The sequence below is a fragment of the Myotis nattereri genome (genome assembly GCF_964212035.1).
Source record: "Myotis nattereri genome assembly, chromosome: 18".
Taxonomy (NCBI): Eukaryota; Metazoa; Chordata; class Mammalia; order Chiroptera; family Vespertilionidae; genus Myotis; species Myotis nattereri.
Window position 1 is genome coordinate 26,629,778 of NC_138093.1, and position 19,339 is coordinate 26,649,116.

The following is a 19,339-nucleotide window of genomic DNA, read 5'->3' on the forward strand; positions in this document are numbered from 1 at the left end:
TTTGATTCCTCAGTGTTTAACTTCACAAATTCAATACACTAGTTGTTAAACTGTCATCATCTGAAGCCTTTTTATCTTGGCTGAGGGTTCCTGCTACAAAATAACTTTGACTACCCAAATGGTACTTTCAAGGCTGTGCACAAATGCCATGTGTTTTGTAAAGCCATACTTGTTCAGGAGATAAATACTTACTTACCTCCCACTCACATCAACATCTGATCGTTAACTTTTCCTACAGTGATTATACCCTCCCATGTTTTACAAATTTCGTGGGTTATTTTTATCTCACTTATTAAAATCAAGCACTTTTAAGAGGTAAAAGTGTAAGGATGTCAGTTCAACTCACTCTAACACACAGTGCCTAACACACAGCAGGCTCCTATTTAAAAAAGAAATTAAAAAGGAAAAAAAAGTGCATTCAAATTAAATTCAAAATTGTACATACCTGTTTTTCCTTATTAAGAGAGTCTTCTAAACTAGTAACCATTGCTCGATACTGTTCCACATTACTAGCACTTGTTTTGAGTCTCTCCTTCAAGTCATTCACTTGCTCTTCTGTCTGCCTCAGTTGACTCAGAAGATCATCCACATCTTCTCTGTTGCTAGCCTGACCTAAAAGATTTAACAGCTTTCTTAAAGTTAACATTTTAAATGATATAAGAAATAACTGTTATCAAAGAGTTTGTGAAATTAGCTGAAACCGGTTTGGCTCAGTGGATAGAGCGTCAGCCTGCGGACTGAGAGGTCCCGGGTTCGATTCCGGTCAAGGGCATGTACCTGGGTTGCGGGCACATCCCCAGTGGGGGATGTGCAAGAGGCAGCTGATAGATGTTTCTCTCTCATCGATGTTTCTAACTCTATCTCTCTCCCTTCCTCTCTGTGAAAAATCAATAAAATATATTAAAAAAAAAAGTTTGTGAAATTAGGATTAAGGCTCAAATGTAGAAAAACCTAACTACCTACGAATTGTATTTCAAACAATGCTGAATAGCAAAATAAAAACAGCTATTTTGTCAGTATGTTAATGCTTTAAAAAAAATAGAATGTTTGAACTCTGCTGTTACAAACATTAAGGAAAGGATATTTAAGAGAAAAATACAAAATATTTCCACTTAACTGAAGAGCTACTTGAAGGAATTACCTGATTATCAATTGATTATTTAAACACTGCTAGTGTAAAACACCAAATCTTAAATCATTTAGCCAAATTTTCATTCTAAAATCCTTGGAAATAGAAAAAATTGCAGAGTGAACTATTTTTTATCAAATGGTATCAATAAGAGAGGACTATTAGATGATCATATGTACACTATTACATATTAAATATTTATATACAAACACACATTATATACATACACACACATACACACACATATACAATTATGTTCTTTATTTCTCTTCCCTTTAGAAATAAAACCACATAGAAAAACAATTATCTGAATATAAAGGCTTTGCATTTGAAATGCTGTATTCCAAAAGAGAAGCAAAATCTAACAAAACAAATCTTTACTTGAGATTATAAGCAAAAATTAGGAATACTGCTCTGGAAAGACTAAACAAATCAATTATTTCTGTAAATGACCCTTATAGTTACAGATTTAACAAGTAACTACATCTCAAAAAAAAAAAAAATAATAATTTAAAATTCAAATTATCAGCCCTCAAAAGAATAATTTTAAAGTGTCAATAAATGGTTTCGACAATTAAAAAACTAAGAGCATACCTTGGTCAGATGCCTGCAGATCTATTCTGAACCTTCCAAGTCTGCAAATCTATTAATTTAGATATAAAACTAAGGTGTGTGTTTTTCTTTTGCTAGTATCCGCAAAGAAGAGGCTATTTATTGACAGATGTTACAAATGTTTCTTAAGAAATACTTTATTACCAGTATAATTATTTAGTTACCTTTACCAGTTCTCTGTGAGGACTGAGAAGTGAGCTGGACTTCCATATTACTGAGATGCTGTTTCAATGTAGCACATTCCTTCTGAGCATTTTTTAATAGTTCTTTTGTACTAAGATGAAGATTTATCTCAGTATCCAGCTGCCTCTTTGTATCTAAAAGTTGAACCTGTAAGGAAAAAATACATTAACCCTACAAACACTGTTTTTAGGTTCTAAAATAACTAGTGGTTCAAATTTTGTACAGAACTTTAAAACTTTGGCCAAGGTAAGCAACAGAAACCAGATTTACCTTCCCATTTGAAACAAACCCCCTCCCAAAAAAGAAACAAAAACAGACACAACATATAAAACAATTTCACAATTGTGGGTTGACAGGATACAAGAAAGGCTAGCTCTACAATTTCCCTAGTTTACTGATTTAAGTGTCCAGGCTATGGCACAGTGTAAGGAAATGAGGCAGAGGCCAGCAGACTCCCTGAATTGAGAACACAGAGCTGAGAGTACAAGAAGGCTAAATTAGCTCAAATTCGTAAGACAGACTATTAGAAGAGAACTACACAGATAAGAATACCCTGGAGATTTGCAGAGGATCCTTCTTGAATATTCAGTGAAACATGCATGCGAAATTATCCCAGGCAGCAAAAAGAATTATCTAGACAGACACCAGACAGAGTGCCTTATGCCACAGAGTCAGGAATAATGCCTTTTCCCAGTAGCCAGACTAAAAAAACTCATAATCCATTGAGCAGTACTCAGGAAGGTCTAACCTCAGTAATATGGAATAATTTATATTAGACTAAGTAGTGCGTTGGGCCTAATAATCATAAAAAGCAACACTCGAGAACAAAGCTCAAGATTTACAGGAATACAAAAATATACAGCACTCAAGAGGGTATAATTCATAATGAATGGCACCGATTAAAAATTGTTAGGCATATAAAGAGGCAAGAAAAACTTGAGTTTGTAAGAAGTCTTGTTAAAACCATGCTTCAACATGAGATGGCAATGTGTCCACACACCAGCCTGATTGTTGAACATAAATCCACAGAAATTTAGAATCCTGATAGACTCACATCTAGATTTCTAGTAAGCATATGCCTTTGTTCCACCTCATTTTCCAACTTCTTTTTTAGATGAGATATCTCATGTTCCAGTTTTTCTATCTGGTTACTAAGCCTTTGTTTGGTTTCTGTTTCAGATCGTTCTAGTATTCCCTAAGGCAAAGAAAAAATTTTTTGTTACACTTTTCAAAAAGCCAAAAAAGCAAAAGCATTACAAATTAAAGGATATAGGGGATTACAGGATTACAACCCATTTCTACATGAAGTTGGGATCTATGACATTTACCAAGTTATTTTGACATTTTACATATTAAAACACCTACTTAATAGGGGAAAAAAGGAAACATTATAATAGTAATTCAGATTCATTTAAGTTTTAAAGCAAAAAATAAAACCAAACATTTAAATTTTGTAAACTACATAGAACTCTGTAAATGCAGACCTGCATACCAAAACTGCCAATTGCCTGAATTTCAGATCTTTCATGTTTTACTTAGAATACTGACACATTTTAATAAACCTCAAAATTCAATGATCATCATAAATCATGATAAAAATGGGTACATTTTCTAATTACGAAAACTGAGAAGATACAATGTGAAAACTATTTAACTTTAAAATTGTTTTCTCTATGTGCCTTTTTGTTTGGTTACCTGAATTGTTTGCAGATTAGTTAGCAGTAAGTTTTGTCCTCTTTGTTCAGCTAACAAAGACTCTCTTTGCTGAGACAGACGAACTTCTGACAATTTAAGCATTTCCTTTTCTTTTTTCAAATTTTCTGCTCTTACCTTGAGGAAAATACAAATGAAAAGATTGTTGGAAAACAATGTGTCAAATGTAATATAGTAATACAATTACAAAATTAAAGTGATCCTTCATTAATACATATTCTTAATGCTAATTGAGTCTATACCTTTGGATTATATAAAAAAAATAACTTATTTTCATATGTTGAAATATGAAGCAAAAATAGCAGTGAACACCAACGGATCAAAGGAAAAAGTCTTGTGATTACCATAAATTCATATAATTCTTTGCCCTAACAAATCAGACCTTAATACAAAAATAAAATAAATTCCAGAGTAAAAGAACAACTGCAAAATTATGCTAGTCTACTTGCGTTATGTTATGCAAGTTTTAGAAAGTAGTGTGGTTACTATCCGTTTGAGAGTGCTGACTTAAACTTTTTTCCCCATGACAAATACACTCTGAATCTCAGGGGATTTTGGAGGGTGATTTGAAGATCAATACCCTCAAAGTATTCGTATTTACATAAGTCATAAACTATCAATCATAAAACTAACTCCACCAGTTGGAAAAAGGGCATTCCCCACAAAGGTATGGGAGCAAGATAAAAATAAAATATAGCCAACAAATTCAGAAAACTGTGGTTTAAGTCCCAACCAACTCATATCATATGACTGCCCCAAAATAGGCAAATTACTTAGCTTTTGAATCTATTTCTCAACAAGTAAAGTGGGAGACAACTTTACCTACTTCATAAGTAGTGATCAGAAGTTGAGAGCATGAGTCCTAGCTGGGCTGCTCAGTAGTTAAAGCATTGGCCTGCACACCAACGGTCACGGGTTAGATTCCCCAGTCCAAGTTGGGGCACATGTGGGAGGCAACCAATCAATGTTTCTGCTTCTCTCTCCGTCACTCTCACTGAAGATCAATGGAAAAAGTGTCCTCAGGTGAGGATTAGCAAAACAAAACAAGTTGAGAAGACTTCATAAAAAAGCAAAACCCTTATTACATAAGAATTAGTCATCAAATAATTCAGTTGATAGACATTTATATTCATGTTGAAATTCAGAAATATAATGCAATGCTAATTTAATTTTATACTTTTTTAGAAATGAGCAAGAATGGATAAAATATTCATTTGTCTTTGTTGTAGCTACAGTGATTTACAAATTTTGAAATGGATGACTTGTAAGAAAAATCTCAGTACAAAAAACCAATTTCTTTCCCCTATACTAGCCGTGGTCGGCAAACTGCGGCTCAGGAGCCACATGCGGCGTTTTGGCCCCTTGAGTGTGGCTTTTCCACAAAATACTATGTGCAGGTGCACGTACAGTGCAATTCAAACTTCGTGGCCCATGCACAGAAGTCGATTTTCAGCCTGGGCGAGTCTATTTTGAAGAAGTATTGTTGATATTTGGCTCTGTTGAGTAATGAGTTTGCCAACCACTGCCCTATAGAAGCACCCAACTGATGAACAACTAGATACAGTTGACATTTCAAAAACCAGGCAATTAGGGGCACCAACTAGCTACACAGATGAAAATCCACGAGTAATTTAAGTTGGCCCTCCACTTACCGCAGTGGTTCCCAACCTTGGCTGCACATTAGAATCACCTGGGAATCTTTTTAAAATCCTGGTTTCTGGGCCTCATCCTCCGGAAATTCTGTTTCTTTGTTACTAATGTTGTGGCCCCACCCCATAACAAAGAAACAGAATTTCCGGAGGATGAAGCCCAGAAATCAAAAGATTCCCAGGTGATTCTAATGTGAAGCCAAGGTTGAGAACCACTGACCTACAGATTCTGAGTCTTGGATTCTAACTACTATTTTTTTTTTTAAATTTTATTTTCATTGATTTCAGAGAGGAAGGGCAAGGGAGAGATAGTAACATCAATGATGAATCATTAATCGGCTGCCTCCTGCACACCCTCTACTGGGATCGAGCCCGTAACCTGGGCATGTGCCCTTGGCCAGAATCGAACTTGGTACCCTTCAGTCCACAGGCCAATGCTCTATCCACTGAGCCAAAACAGCTAGGGTGGTCCTAACTATTATGGACCCTTTAACAAACATGGGTTTGAATTGCACAAGTTTACTTATACTGGGCCCACATATATGCAGATTTATGGATAAGTGGACCTGTGCAGTTCAAACCTTGATCAAGGACTTGTAATACACAAACTTCTCAAATATCTATGTCATACCAACCAGTAAAATTAAACAACTAAAAAACAAATGTCAAATGCAATTCATAATGCAAATCATATGAGAAAAATTGCTCTCACTTCTGCAACAGCTAGCTTTTCATTTGATCCTCTCAAATCTTGCGTCATTGTGTTGATGATCTGTTCCTGCTTTTGAGTTGTTGCAGTGAGTTTCTGATTTCTCTCATGCAGGGATGTTATTTCTCGGCGATATCCTTCAACGTTATCTTGTAACATCTCATAACTTGTATGAAAGAAAAATAATTCATTAAGACGTAAGTCATAAACTATCAACCATAAAACTAACTCCACCAGTCTGAAAAAGTGCATTCCCCACACTGTAATACACTGAAATATTACAGCCTAGCTTAATTCCTTGAAGAACTTCACATTAGCTTAATTTTAAGTAAGTATACATAAAAGTGGCTTTGTAAAAATGTAACACCTTCATACTTTTTTCTAAACTCCAAAATTAGCAGTTAAATCCAAATACTAAATAAGCATAGTATTCCATGCTGAATGAACTTTTTAATCTTATACATTTACAAGAATTTTAACTAGAAATGCCAATACAATATTGACACAACCAGACACCCACCACAATGCAGTACACAATTTTAGATAAGGATGCATGGTTTGTGATAGATTTTTGCCATTCTTTTCTCCTCTATAACTGATCTTACTTTCTTTTTTAAACGAATGAATTTATTTTTTTGAGAGAGAAAAAAGGGAGAGCAAAAGAGAAACATTGATGTGAGAGAGAAAACATAGATCAGTTGCTTTCTACACACACTCCAATGGGGGATTAACCATGTAGCCTTGCTATGTGCCCTGATTAGGAATCAAACCCGCCACTTGTGGCTCCAACCTACTGAGCCACATGGCCAGGGCTCATCTTACTAAGTACCTGAAATCTTAGAAAATAGCTGGCTAGAACTATGAGAGTAGTGAGAAAAGGATGCTTTTATTTGGAATAACAAACTTGGAATTTATCCTAACAAAAACATAGTTTTATCATGTAATACAGGCATATCTCATTTTATTGTGCTTTGAAGTACTGCATTTCATGAACACAAAGGCAAGACCCTCTACCAGCAAAAGATCATGACTTGAAGGCTCAGATGACAGTTAGCATTTTAAAGCAATACAGTATTAAAAAAAAATTTTAATTGATTTCAGAGAGGCAGAGAGAGGGATAGATAGAAACATCAATGATGAGAATCACTGATCGGCTGCCTGCATGCCCCACACAGGGGATTGAGCCTGCAAGCTGGGCATACGGTCTGACCAGGAATCAAACCGTGACCTCCTGGGTCATAAGTCGATACACAACCACTGAGCCACGCTGGCCAGGCAGCAATAAAAAATTTTTAAATTAAGGTATGTACATTTTTTTAGACATAATGCTATTGCACACTTAACACATTAGCAGGGGTCCTCAAACTATGGCCCGCGGGCCACATGCAAATATAAATATTCTATTTGTTCCCATTTGTTTTTTTACTTCAAAATATGTGCAGTGTGCATAGGAATTAGTTCATAGTTTTTTTTTTTAAACTATAGTCCGGCCCTCCAACGGTCTAAGGGACAGTGAACTGGCCCCCTGTTTAAAAAGTTTGAGGACCCCTGCATTACAGTGTAAGTATAACTTTTATCCACTGGGAAATCAAACAATTCGTGTGACTTGCTTTAATGCAGTATTTTTTTTCATCACAATGGTCTGAAATTGAACCAGGAACACCTCCAAGGTATGCCTGCATTCACAGAGATAAAATTTGTCCTATTTGTTAAGCTAACAAGTATTCAATGATTCTAACAACTATGGAATGAAATTTATTATTATTCCTTTGTAAGTGGCCAAGAAAATGAATTTTCCCAAAATTAACTATCTAGTACCTGCTTATCTCCTACCTAAAATAGCAAAGGCTGAATAAAATTGGCTCACATTACGCCTCATGCTCTGGTGCATTTATAAAATAATAAAGTCCTACAGAAACATTATGCCTTTCTACCTCAGGAAGGAAAACTAGCAACATTCCTCACATGAACTTCAGCTTTAAATAACTATCTGGATCCCTTAGCAATGCCCATGAGAATCATTAACCAATATTAAAAATGAACCCCCATACCTTTTCATCTGAATTATGGCCCACAAAAAAGTACTACTGCAAATTAAGCCTTGAATTTGTTTCATTTGAACACTGAAGTATTCTTAATTTTTTTTGATAACCTAAATGTGATTTCTTTTTTTAAATTGAACTGATTGGGGTTACATTGGTTAGTAAAAATATACAGGTTTTAAGTATATAATTCTATGATACATCACCTGTTTATTGTATTGTGTGCCCACCACCCAATGTCAAAAAGGATGGAATGCTTCACATATTTGAGAGTCATCCCTTGTGCAGAAGTCATGATAATCTCTTTGTCATTCCAACTTATTATATATGCTGCTGAAGAGAGCTCTACATTTCATTAATTTTTGAACAAACGAAAATTTACCGTTTAGAAGCAAAATCTAGCTGGGTAGAAATTTTGGTGTTTTGTGATCGCAAATCTGTGACTTGCTCCTGTAGTTTCTCAAGCTGCTCATTCTGTATTTTCTCATTATCTGCCTTTTCTTTTTTGTAGTTCTCAAAAATTTCCTGCAACTAAATATTAAGAGAAATTATTAGAAGATGACACTGTTCTCGAATACCTAATCCAAGATAATAAAGGTGTGTGGCCTTTACCTGTTTAAGGGCAGCCTTAGCTTCTATAGCCTCTGCTGACTCAATTATAGGTACTGTAGCAGGAGTGGAAACAGTCTGTGATGTACTTGAACGTTTTGGAGTTGACACAACAGAACTATCCTCTAAGCTTGAAGCTTCAGAAATGTAAAATACACACATAAAAAACATTTCTTTGTAAATACATCACTTAAATAAAATCAAAGGTTACAGAAATTATGAAACAAGGAATTTACTAAATAGCCTATTAAGATTATTGTTGGTTTCTCATTAGGTATATTTGCAGATTAAATGTTAAAACCAAATGACCAAAATAAAGATAATTCACTGATTTTAAGATGCACACGTTTCACCAATGGTCAGCCTTCTTCTTTCTTAATACCTAAAATAATGGTATTTAGGATCGATGACCTGTTATAATCAATCATATATGGTAGTCAGATTTGAAGTTACCATACATACTGCTTACATTCCAAAATCCATTCCCTAAGATACATTTCATAAAATTTCCCCCCAAATACTTAGAAACTTTTAACACATAAAAAACCTACCTTGTAAAGGAATGACAACTCCTGTTGTTTGTGACAACAAAATACGGTACATATCACGCTGACGAACTATAGAATCAACAAGCTGCATCTGATGTTGTCGTGACCCACGGAGTTGTTCCAATTCAGTGAGGGCGCTCTCAAGTTTGAGCTGAAGCTCAGTAATTCTACAAAACCAAATCAAACAAACAAAACCAAACCAAACCAAAATCTAAGTCTATTTCACTGAGCTTAAGAAACAGTTATAATTTCTACTGTATATACAGACTATTTGAGCATTTATCATTAAGTGTAACATTTTTGTTTCTTGTGTGACCTTTCTTCTACTGATATTATAAGAACTGCTTCTAAAGCCCCATCACAGGACTCAGGCACTCACCACTGTCATCTGAAAAATTTCTTTGCAAAAATTAAACCGATTCCTCTCATTCTTAACTGTAGTCTTGTGTTCACAGCCATTCTTCCTCCTCTAGCACCAAGTACATTAAAAAAAAAAAAAAATTCTTTACTCTGCCTAAATAATTCCTACATATCTTGCCCATGAAGCCTGGTCTATTCTCTAAAATCTAGGCTCTGCCCTCCATCTCTATGCTCCCAGGAGTAGGCTTTTATCTATTACCAGTGGCCAGGTGCACTAACTCATGTACATGGAAAGGAAATTAGGAGAAATATTTTAATATTGCTATCCGCCCTTTCTCTGTAATAGAAGTGTCAACCAAATTCACGACTGACAATAACAGATGCATACACATGCATGCCACTGGTGCCAGCAAGAGCTTTGTATTTATCGCACATGTGTGAGTCAACTTAGCATTTTATATATATAGAATAAACTTGCTTAATTAGATCAGCTTTCTGATTTAGCTAAACTTTTTCCAGCCCAGTGAAGCATCCCAACTTCTCTCCAGGTAACTGTCAGCAACACAGCAGTAAATATCAACACAAAGCAGATTATTATTGTAGATCACGCAGGAAGAACACAGGGTGAAATATTTAACTGCAGCAGTGTTTGACTATATTCTGTGCAGTGAGAAAATCTGGTCATTTTCAAGGTTCACCATTTCTTATTACTTCTTTTCAGTTGGGTCAAGTTTCTAAACTATCTAAATCTCCGTTTTCCGGCAATTGAAAAGAAAATAGGATTCCACCGAGCCTCCTATCTACCTACTTCAGGACTTCTGTGAGGACCAAATGAGATGAGGTATGGGAAAATGCTTCACAGAAATTTGATAGAAGTGTAAAATTTTTCTAGCTAGTTGTGTTCCTGGGCTAAGAAACGGCAAGGAGGCTAGTCGCTAGGGAGAGGAAGCCGGGTGTTGCTACCTGGCACCCACAGTGACCGCTGCTGGGCTGGGCTTTGGGCTGCATTTTGCACAGGGGGTCTTGGCAGCATCAGCTGCGATTTGGTGGGCTGTTGCCCCCGGGGTGGTGGCGGGGCCCCTGTCCCAAATGGGTAAGCTGAGTGTTGGTTTGTCGGTGCCAGGTCAACAGTGCCGTTTCTCTGTAAATGGCCACTGCGCATCATGGCAGCTCCTGTGTTGTCTGCTCCCTGGTGGTCAGTGTGCGTCATAGCGACTGATCGGACGGTCAGACACTTAGCATATTAGCACTTTATATATATAGATAGCTTTAATCACACTGAACTAAAATTATCCATTTATTCATCTAATTATTGAGCTCATCCACACACTCAGGTCCCTGGGAGAATTATTATTTTTTGTATTATTGCTCCATTTTTCCTCTCTCCTAAATCACTATTTTCCCTATATCCAGCATTGTTAGGGGGTACATAAGTTTTCAATGTTTGCTAAACAAATGAAGGTAGCCAATAACTTACTTGGATGAAGTTGTTTCTTGTTCTTCTCTTTCTTTGGTTTCCCCAAGTTCCCTAAGAGCCACTAAGAGACGCTGATTTTGTTGTTGAAGTTCTTCGATATTTCTATAAGATACTAGATGCTGTGATATTACTTCAGACGAACTGCTTATATCCGCAGAGCTTACTTCCTCATCACGGATTACATGGTTACCCCTTGCTTCTTCAAGTTCCATCAAAAGCACTCTAATCTAAAAACAAAGTTTTAATATATTATCAAATAGTATTAGCTCAACTCTGGAAAAAATGGAAATTTTCAAATGAAAAGATTACTTCATAAACACCATCAACTTATATTAAATTATCTTAAAGTATCAAGCATATGTTTAAGAGATTAAAAACTGAAAAAATGTTTAAAATTATTTTCATTTCTGTAACAGTGTATAATGAAGGCTGTTATTTTAAAAAAGCAGCCAAATTACAATTTCAGAAGCACGGCTGGCTCAATTTGCTATAAAACAATGACCCAATAAAATACACAGAAATACTTATTGTGTGTACAAGTATGTGCTTGCACTTGCATTCTTATGCATGTTTTATATAATGGAGAAGAGCATGAAAAATAGGTTTTAATCCCTTTCATGTAAAATTTTTGTATTGTGTTTATGTGTGTAGACCTACAAACAAAAATTAGGGTAAAATACATGAACAAAAATAGATGTACATTTCCTGACAAGTTCAGTTAAAAAAAAAAAGTGGCAGAGTAATGTTCTACTATATCAGTAAAAACAAAGAAAACTAATGCATGTTTACATATGCTCATGTGTTTTTATACATATAAAAAGAATGACATGAAAAAATATACAGAAGTCTGTAATTTGGTTATATTCTGGGACAGGAGTAGGGGGAAATAATTTTTTAAAAATCTTTGAATTATTTCATGTATCACAACTGGTACCTATAATTTCAAAATTTATCAAACACTTAAAGACAAAAGGGAAAAAAGGGAGGGGTTGTGAAAGAATAATGACTAGGCTGCAATTCTGCTAGAGTAGTATTCCTAATTGATGAGAATTTCAAATGTGGTAGGGTCTCTCTTAGGTAACTGCAAACAGATTCAGGCATTATCAGACTGTCAGTTTAGGGGGAAAAATAGAAAAAGAAACAAAAACTTCTAACCTGTTGTGAAAGATCTTTTACTTGTATTTCCATTCTCTGGTTGTCTCTTTCAAGCACAGATGAATGTTTGTTGGCTTTGTCAGTGTCTTCCTGCAATCGCTGAATCTCCTTCAAAATGTAAATGCAAATGAAAACTCTGTATTTCCTTCTAAGAGCTATACAAATGAAGCAGCTACGCAAATAACAAAAATATATAGTGCTCAAATACTACAGCAAATTATAAACTAAAAATATTCTATAATATATTCAATGGTATAGTAGCCCCCAAAGAGATATTCTTTATAAATATGAACATACATATTTAATATCTCAAAGATAGCTCATCACTATATGAAAAGTATGGGCAATGTGCCACTCCCCCCAAATTAACTGTCAATTACAATTTTATATCCACATCAAATTCAAATGACACTACGTAAATAATCTCAAAAGTTTTGTTACTAATACAAAAACAAAGAACTACATTACAATAATCATTATTGCACTGGTTATCTGAAAATATCAATTAAGTAAAACATGTTGGGTAAGATGCATAAACGACTTGATTTTATTTAAAAATGCATTAAGAATGAATTCTAAAGAATCGGTTGCCAAAGTCACAAGCTTGTAAAACAAAATAAAACAAAGCGATAGTATATGCAGTGCTTTGCAAAATTTGGCACCATAGTCTCATTAGGGAATTTGAGGCACAGTTGTTAAGGAGCCTGATATAAACACAGTATCTTTTAAATGTTGTGTTACCTCAAATTCACAGTTTGCTTCCTAATATGTTATTTTCACATTTCACATAAAAGTTTTAAAAATTGAAGCGAAAGATGGCTCATATTTATCCTGGTGTTTCAAGTATTTCTGAGCACAGTGCCCTACAGGCCTGCATAAGCCAATTTCAAGACACAAGTATGTGGCAAATGAAGCAGGCAAATTTCATGAACTATGACAATAATACAAATTTACTGAATTCAAAATGGGACTGAGATGTCAAGGAAGGAAGTTATCGATAATAGTAAAAGCATAATATGCTAATTAGACTGGATATCCTTTCAGGACGAAGCCGGGGCTGCAGCCACAGGATCAAGGCAGCTGCCCCGGCTGCGAGGGAGGGATCCAGGCAGCCGCAGCAGCAAAGGCCTACTCTTGCATGAATTTCATGCATTGGGCCTCTAAGTTTGGTTATAAAACCCTAAAAATCCTACAAATAACTATCACAGAATCTTGACTGAAGGACACATGATGTACGTAAGGACAGAAGATTTAGCTATTAAAAAAAGCTATACTAATTATCTTTAAATTCCTTGGCAGCTATGAAAAAATCGTGTTTTTTTTTCATCACTGTACCTGTACATTAGTGGAGAAACAAACAGGTTTCTCCATAATGGACAGCTGCTATTTCCTGATTCTTAAGCCCCTCTACCTCACTATTCCCTTCAGACAAAAAACTCTAGGCAAAATGCTCATTTCTCAACAGTGAGAAACTCAAGATGTAATGAGATGCAAGGGACCACTTCTCAAACCAGATGAGGAAAGGGGGTGTCAAAAAGCCAATATCCTATCAAAGTAAGACTGGTATATGTCATTTGATTCAGGGGAGAGAATATTAGATATAACATACACCGATTTAAACTAATGTTGAAATTGTATTAGCAATAGCAACCAAAGTTTAAGTTTGAATTAAAGATACAACTTATTTATACTACTCTCAAAAAAAAGGAAATGAAATGTATCAGTTTAGAACAGCAGATACAAATTGATTTAACTGAATTTCCTCAAAAAATTTATTTAATAAATCTTGAAGATGGTGAAACAATGTCATTTCTAGATAGAATTATCACAACTGCTTTTTTCCTGTCACATTACATGAGGATAGAAAGGATCCCATTAATTTCTGAGGCTAATACATTTCTAACACCTCAATTACTTTAGCAAACCTAGTTCTCCTCACTTCTGCAACATTATGCAGTTAGCGATTGAGTATGCACCACAACTGTTTGACAAAAAATGACCACGCTAAATTTAGGAGCATTCTATTATAGACTTGAAACGGCTATTTATCATCTACTATAGAACCCTACAGAAATAATCCCAAATGTCTTTAAAAATGTAAAAGGTGCTCACAATTTTAGCTAAGTAAAGATAAGAACATTTTGTGCTTACCAGTGTTTCATAATGTAATGACAAGCTTTAATACGTATAATTACCGTTTCACAAATGTATTTTTCCTATAGCTAAAATTTGGGAATGGAACCAACCTTCATAGCTTGTTCAAGCTTAACGGATAAACTTGCCACAGCTTTCTGTGCACGTTCATACTCCTCACGCTGACGTTTCAAAATTGGTGCTTTGGCTTCAACTTCTTTCACTATTTCATCTAAGTACTTATTAATTCTTTTGTTCTCTAGTTTCTCCAACAGCAACTGATCCTGAGTTTCTACATAAGCATTATATAGCTGAAAGTAGAAGAGGGTTCATTTCAAATGCAAGCATAACAACAGGAGTACACAGTCTGGCTATCTTAAGATTCAGTAGCACTCACACAGAGGGAATATTTACTATATATTACACAGAACAAACAACCAAGAAAACCTTTCTCAGAAAAATGCATTAATCATCAGATGGTTTTAAGATTAATTTTTCTGAAGACTATGTTTCAGAGAAATATGATCACTTTTGCTTAAGGAAAATAACAATATTTAACACCTCTCTTACCTCAGTTAATTTCATGCCAGGTTTCACGATCTTAGCTACGGCTGCTGCAGTAGGAGACATGGCTGCAAGCTCTTCTTCAGATAATATGGCTCCTGTGCCAACACACAGAAATCTAGTGTATTTTTGTAAAATTTGAAACTAAAGGTACTAATAAAATTTTTAAGTAAAAAATGACACCTACTGTGTGTCACTTTTATCTACACATATAAAAGCCTAAGCACCGAACAACCGGTCGCTAGGATGCGCACTGACCATCAGGAGGCAGCCGCTCAATGCAGGAGCTGCCCCGAGGTGGTCAGTGCACTCCCACAGCAGGAGCGCTGCTCAGATGACAGACCCATCCTGGTGGCCCACTGCCCCTACGGCAGCCACTCCCTCAGTAGTCAGCATGTCCAATCTCAGGAGAATGGGCCAGGCACCTATGGACCAGCGCCACCTGCATGATCCCGACAGCGCCACCTGGCCTCCTGGAAGTTGGCCTCGGGCACCGCGGCTGCTTCCCCTCCCTAGACACTCCACAAAGAAAGGATATAAAAGCAGCCGCCAGGTGGCTGACAACCAGTGCGAATGTCAGTGGGACAGATCTGGATCCCCAGCAAGGGCATCCCACTGCCTGTCCGGAGGACCAATCGCATCCGGGCCCCCACTACTCCTGGGAACCCACCTGTGCCCAAATTCATGGACCAGGCCTCTAGTTACATATAAATTCCTACAAACAGTTAAAATTATGACATCAAAGAGCAATATAACATGATTCAAATAAAAAAATCATGCAGTAATTATAGTTAAAACTATTCTGAAAACCGACACAATCATGTGACCAAATGTTATTACTTCTGATAATACAGTGAGGGTACATATAAAGTACTAATTTAAAACTAAAAGTACATTCTAACACTATAGCTTGATGGAGTTTCTTACATCATAACATTACAGAGAAATTCTATTAGTAAAATTAAATGAGACCCATGTAGGGAAGTTCGAGTATTTCAAGCCATTAATAAGCATTTTAATCCATACCTTTACGTTTTGTGGCAGAGAGCAGGTCATTTGCATTCTCTAATTCTTTTTCCAATTTCCCTATTTTCTCAAGCATTTCTTTTTCCATTTGATCTTTAGATTCCTCTACCTCTAGAAGATGATCCTGTATTGCTTTATTTGCTAAAAACATGTTTAAAGACAATATTCAAACATATAATTAAAAGTTGGAGCTTATAAAATGTAACAGAATAGTCATTTTCCCTCCATCCAACAATATTATACTCTAGACAGGCTGCAGTCGATAGTACCCACTAATGCTCCTGGCTCTATTTATAAATCCTAAAGTGTCCGGGCCTGGCGGATCTATTTCCTCTTTTGATGTCTCCTATTCACAGGGAAAATGAAGGAACTTATATTGTAAAAAAGTGCCTCTAAGTATCTCTTTGGTTTTAATTTGATCTCTAATTTAGAAGATAGGAAATAACTGAAAAAGATAATAAAAAAAATAACTTATATTTCAAAAAATAAAAATAAAAAAATCAGACTTTAAAATACACTATTTATAATTTAAACGTGAGGCTTATTTATGGATTAAGAGAGTACCCAAACTATAAACTTATATACTTATCAAAGTAAATATTTACGGGGAAAATTTTTTCTGTTAGAAATCAGATTATACATAAAATTATTAGTTGAACAAAATAGAAAAACTATAACTGTATTTTAAATACAGTATTTGCTAAAAAATAATTTAAAATATCTTAATCCAGGATCTTTCTTCTATACCAGAGTTTCTGTCCATAATAAAGTTAATCTAACTTCTAAATCCAACAATCTACACAAAGGTAAGAAAAAAGTACCTTCTATGTAAAAATGAAATAATCTTTGCATAATTGAAAAGTTACCTTCTCCAGCTTCTTTCAAAAGTTTGTGTAGTTCATCCACTGCTCGGGTAAGCTCGTTGCTCTTTGCCTCTGAGTCATCAGCAGCACTCTAAAATATAATCTTAAAAAGTCATCAAAACATCCAATAATATAACATTAGGACACTAAAATGTGTGGCAGGGTACCTACCTTGTACAGGTTAGAGAGTTTTATGTGAGCATTTAATTCATTGTGGAATTTCTCTTCCATACTGGCCTGCTGTTCCTTAGCCTTAAAAAAAAAATTTAAAAAAATCAATTATAGCAGGCACCTTTGAACTGAATTTAGAAGGCTTATCAAACACCAAGATAAAAAAAAGTTTTGTATGGTAATGAGATAAAATGAAAATCAGTTTTCATGATAAAGATGAATTACTTTAAGGATAAAATATTGATAATAAAAGGAGAATACTCAAATATTAAAATGAATGATACTCATTTTTAGACATTACTTTGGATTAGCATACAATTGCTATATCAGATTAGGTAAGTGTCCCGACTATTTTGTAGTGCCAGGAAGAGTTCAAAACATAAAATAATTTTATAAAGTTATTAAGTGCTTTATTATTTCTGTAAAAGAGAGATTTTACAGTGGTCACTGTACCTCTTTCAGTTTGGTCAACAGGTCCTCTACATGCTTTTGAAGATTCTCATTTGATGTTTTCAAGCTGTTCATTTGTTCTTCCATTCTAGTAACCTAGAAACAAAAAGTAGAGTTGGGTTGGGGGGATAATGCTATATTAACTGAAATTAATTTGAAATGATATAACTTTAGCTGCCAAATGCAAAACAATCTCCAATAGCCTAAAAACATTTTATATAAAATATGGATATTTGAGAAAATAAAAGAGTAATAGTTTATGGAATATGTTTGGATTTAGCTCACAAAAATTTACCACCACTTTTTAAACATGTTGTAGGAAAGATGTATCATAAGATAGTAGTAAAAACCAAAGTCATCAAAGAATGTTATAAATTCTATTTCAAAGCAACTGGTTAATTTCCCTGGCAAAATGTTTGAGTTATGTTCTTCACATGTGACCCTTAATCCTACAACACATTTACAAGTGTATACCACTGAGTAAATGTCTAATAAATGGTCACACAAATGTTAAGTTGTAACCAACACAAAGATACAATTTTACTAACATACCTCCTCTTTTTTGTTTTCAAGATTACATTTAAGCTCTAGAATCTCATTTCCTCTTTCTCTGCCGAGAGCCAGAAGTTCATCAGTTTTGGTTTTCAACTCGGTATTAAGCCATGTATTCTGATTATGCAACAATTCCTTTTCTTGCTCCAAGCGTTTTTCTCGATGCTAAAGAAATTAAAAAAAAAAAATTTATAGTAAAACATAACATGTGGTTATTTATGATTTTGCCTGCAGCCAAGTAACACAAGCAGAATACCTTATAACAGAAATAACTATCTGCAAGGATTCTTAACAGAAAACACAATCAGAAAAGATTAAGAAATTAAAATATCACATAACCAAAACAGTTCAATTAAAGCTATCTTAATGCTTAATTCCCTGACATTAAAAAACAAAACACAGCTTTAATTACTTTATAGATATCTTGCCTAAATTTAATTTAGGTGAGTTTTAAGCAAAAATTATATTTTGTGCATTAGGAATTATCTGTTACTTGCCTTAACAGAAACATCAGAAGCTTGAAGTTCATCCAATTTTAACTGAAGTTCACCCTTTGTTGCATTGCTTTCTTTAAGTTTTTCATTTAGACGTTTAACATCCTCTAGAAAGGTCAGAAGAGAATTTGAAAATAACTCATTATTGCTTAGAGGAACCGAACATCAAAAATGCCTGTCTGGGCCTTAGCTGGTTTGGGTCAGGGTCAGTGGATGGAGCCTTGGCCTGAGGACTGAAGGGTCCCCATGTGCGATTTCGGTCTATGGCACATGCCTTGTTGAGGCTCGATCCCCAGAAGGGGGGCGTGCAGGAGGCAGCCAATCAATGATTCTCTCTCACCACTGATGTTTCTCTCCCCCTCTCCCTTCCTCTCTGAAATCAATAAAAATATATTTTAAAAAATGCATATTTGGAATATAAACATTTAATACTAAGTAAGTAGTTCTCAATTGTTCTATTTTAATTTACTTCTGAGCTACTTAATACAAATTTAATTTTAGCAAGTATATGATAAACAACCAAATTCCTGCACCGAACCACATATTTAAATTATACTGGTTATTTTATTTAAATGCAATACCTTAAGCTAAATATACAAAATTAACATTGGTTTTTCTGACATATAACCAAAGTTCTATTAATATTTCATAAACAGCTACCTGCTAAGTTAAAAAAAAAAAGATACATATAAAGACCTCCTATACAAAACCAGAAAACAGACTTATTTTCCTTACAAAGGTTTTTACGAAGAAAAATTCTTTCAATTTTACCTACTCACCAACTGATAAACATCAACAAATAATTTGAAGTAACTTTTTTCTGAGACTGGAAATGTCTAATTAAATATTACATAGCAACATAAATATTTGAAAATTCTTCCTTTAATAGAACTAAAACTT

General features: G+C 34.9%; 1 protein-coding gene across 2 annotated transcripts in view; it reads right to left on the reverse strand.

Moving 5' to 3' along the window:
- Positions 1-19,339, reverse strand: part of TPR (translocated promoter region, nuclear basket protein) — a 67,611-nt gene that overhangs the window by 39,589 nt on the left and 8,683 nt on the right. For both annotated transcript variants that reach the window (XM_081112666.1, XM_081112665.1), the window contains exons 6-23: positions 18,443-18,546; positions 17,946-18,110; positions 17,397-17,489; positions 16,944-17,024; positions 16,776-16,863; positions 15,910-16,050; positions 14,890-14,981; positions 14,433-14,630; positions 12,187-12,294; positions 11,032-11,258; positions 9,198-9,361; positions 8,650-8,783; positions 8,420-8,568; positions 5,999-6,161; positions 3,620-3,754; positions 2,979-3,119; positions 1,906-2,071; positions 446-612 (exon numbers count right to left, since the gene is read on the reverse strand). In XM_081112666.1, coding sequence (XP_080968792.1) covers positions 446-612; positions 1,906-2,071; positions 2,979-3,119; positions 3,620-3,754; positions 5,999-6,161; positions 8,420-8,568; positions 8,650-8,783; positions 9,198-9,361; positions 11,032-11,258; positions 12,187-12,294; positions 14,433-14,630; positions 14,890-14,981; positions 15,910-16,050; positions 16,776-16,863; positions 16,944-17,024; positions 17,397-17,489; positions 17,946-18,110; positions 18,443-18,546 — 2,516 coding nt within the window. The remainder of the gene's footprint in view (positions 1-445; positions 613-1,905; positions 2,072-2,978; positions 3,120-3,619; positions 3,755-5,998; positions 6,162-8,419; positions 8,569-8,649; positions 8,784-9,197; positions 9,362-11,031; positions 11,259-12,186; positions 12,295-14,432; positions 14,631-14,889; positions 14,982-15,909; positions 16,051-16,775; positions 16,864-16,943; positions 17,025-17,396; positions 17,490-17,945; positions 18,111-18,442; positions 18,547-19,339) is intronic.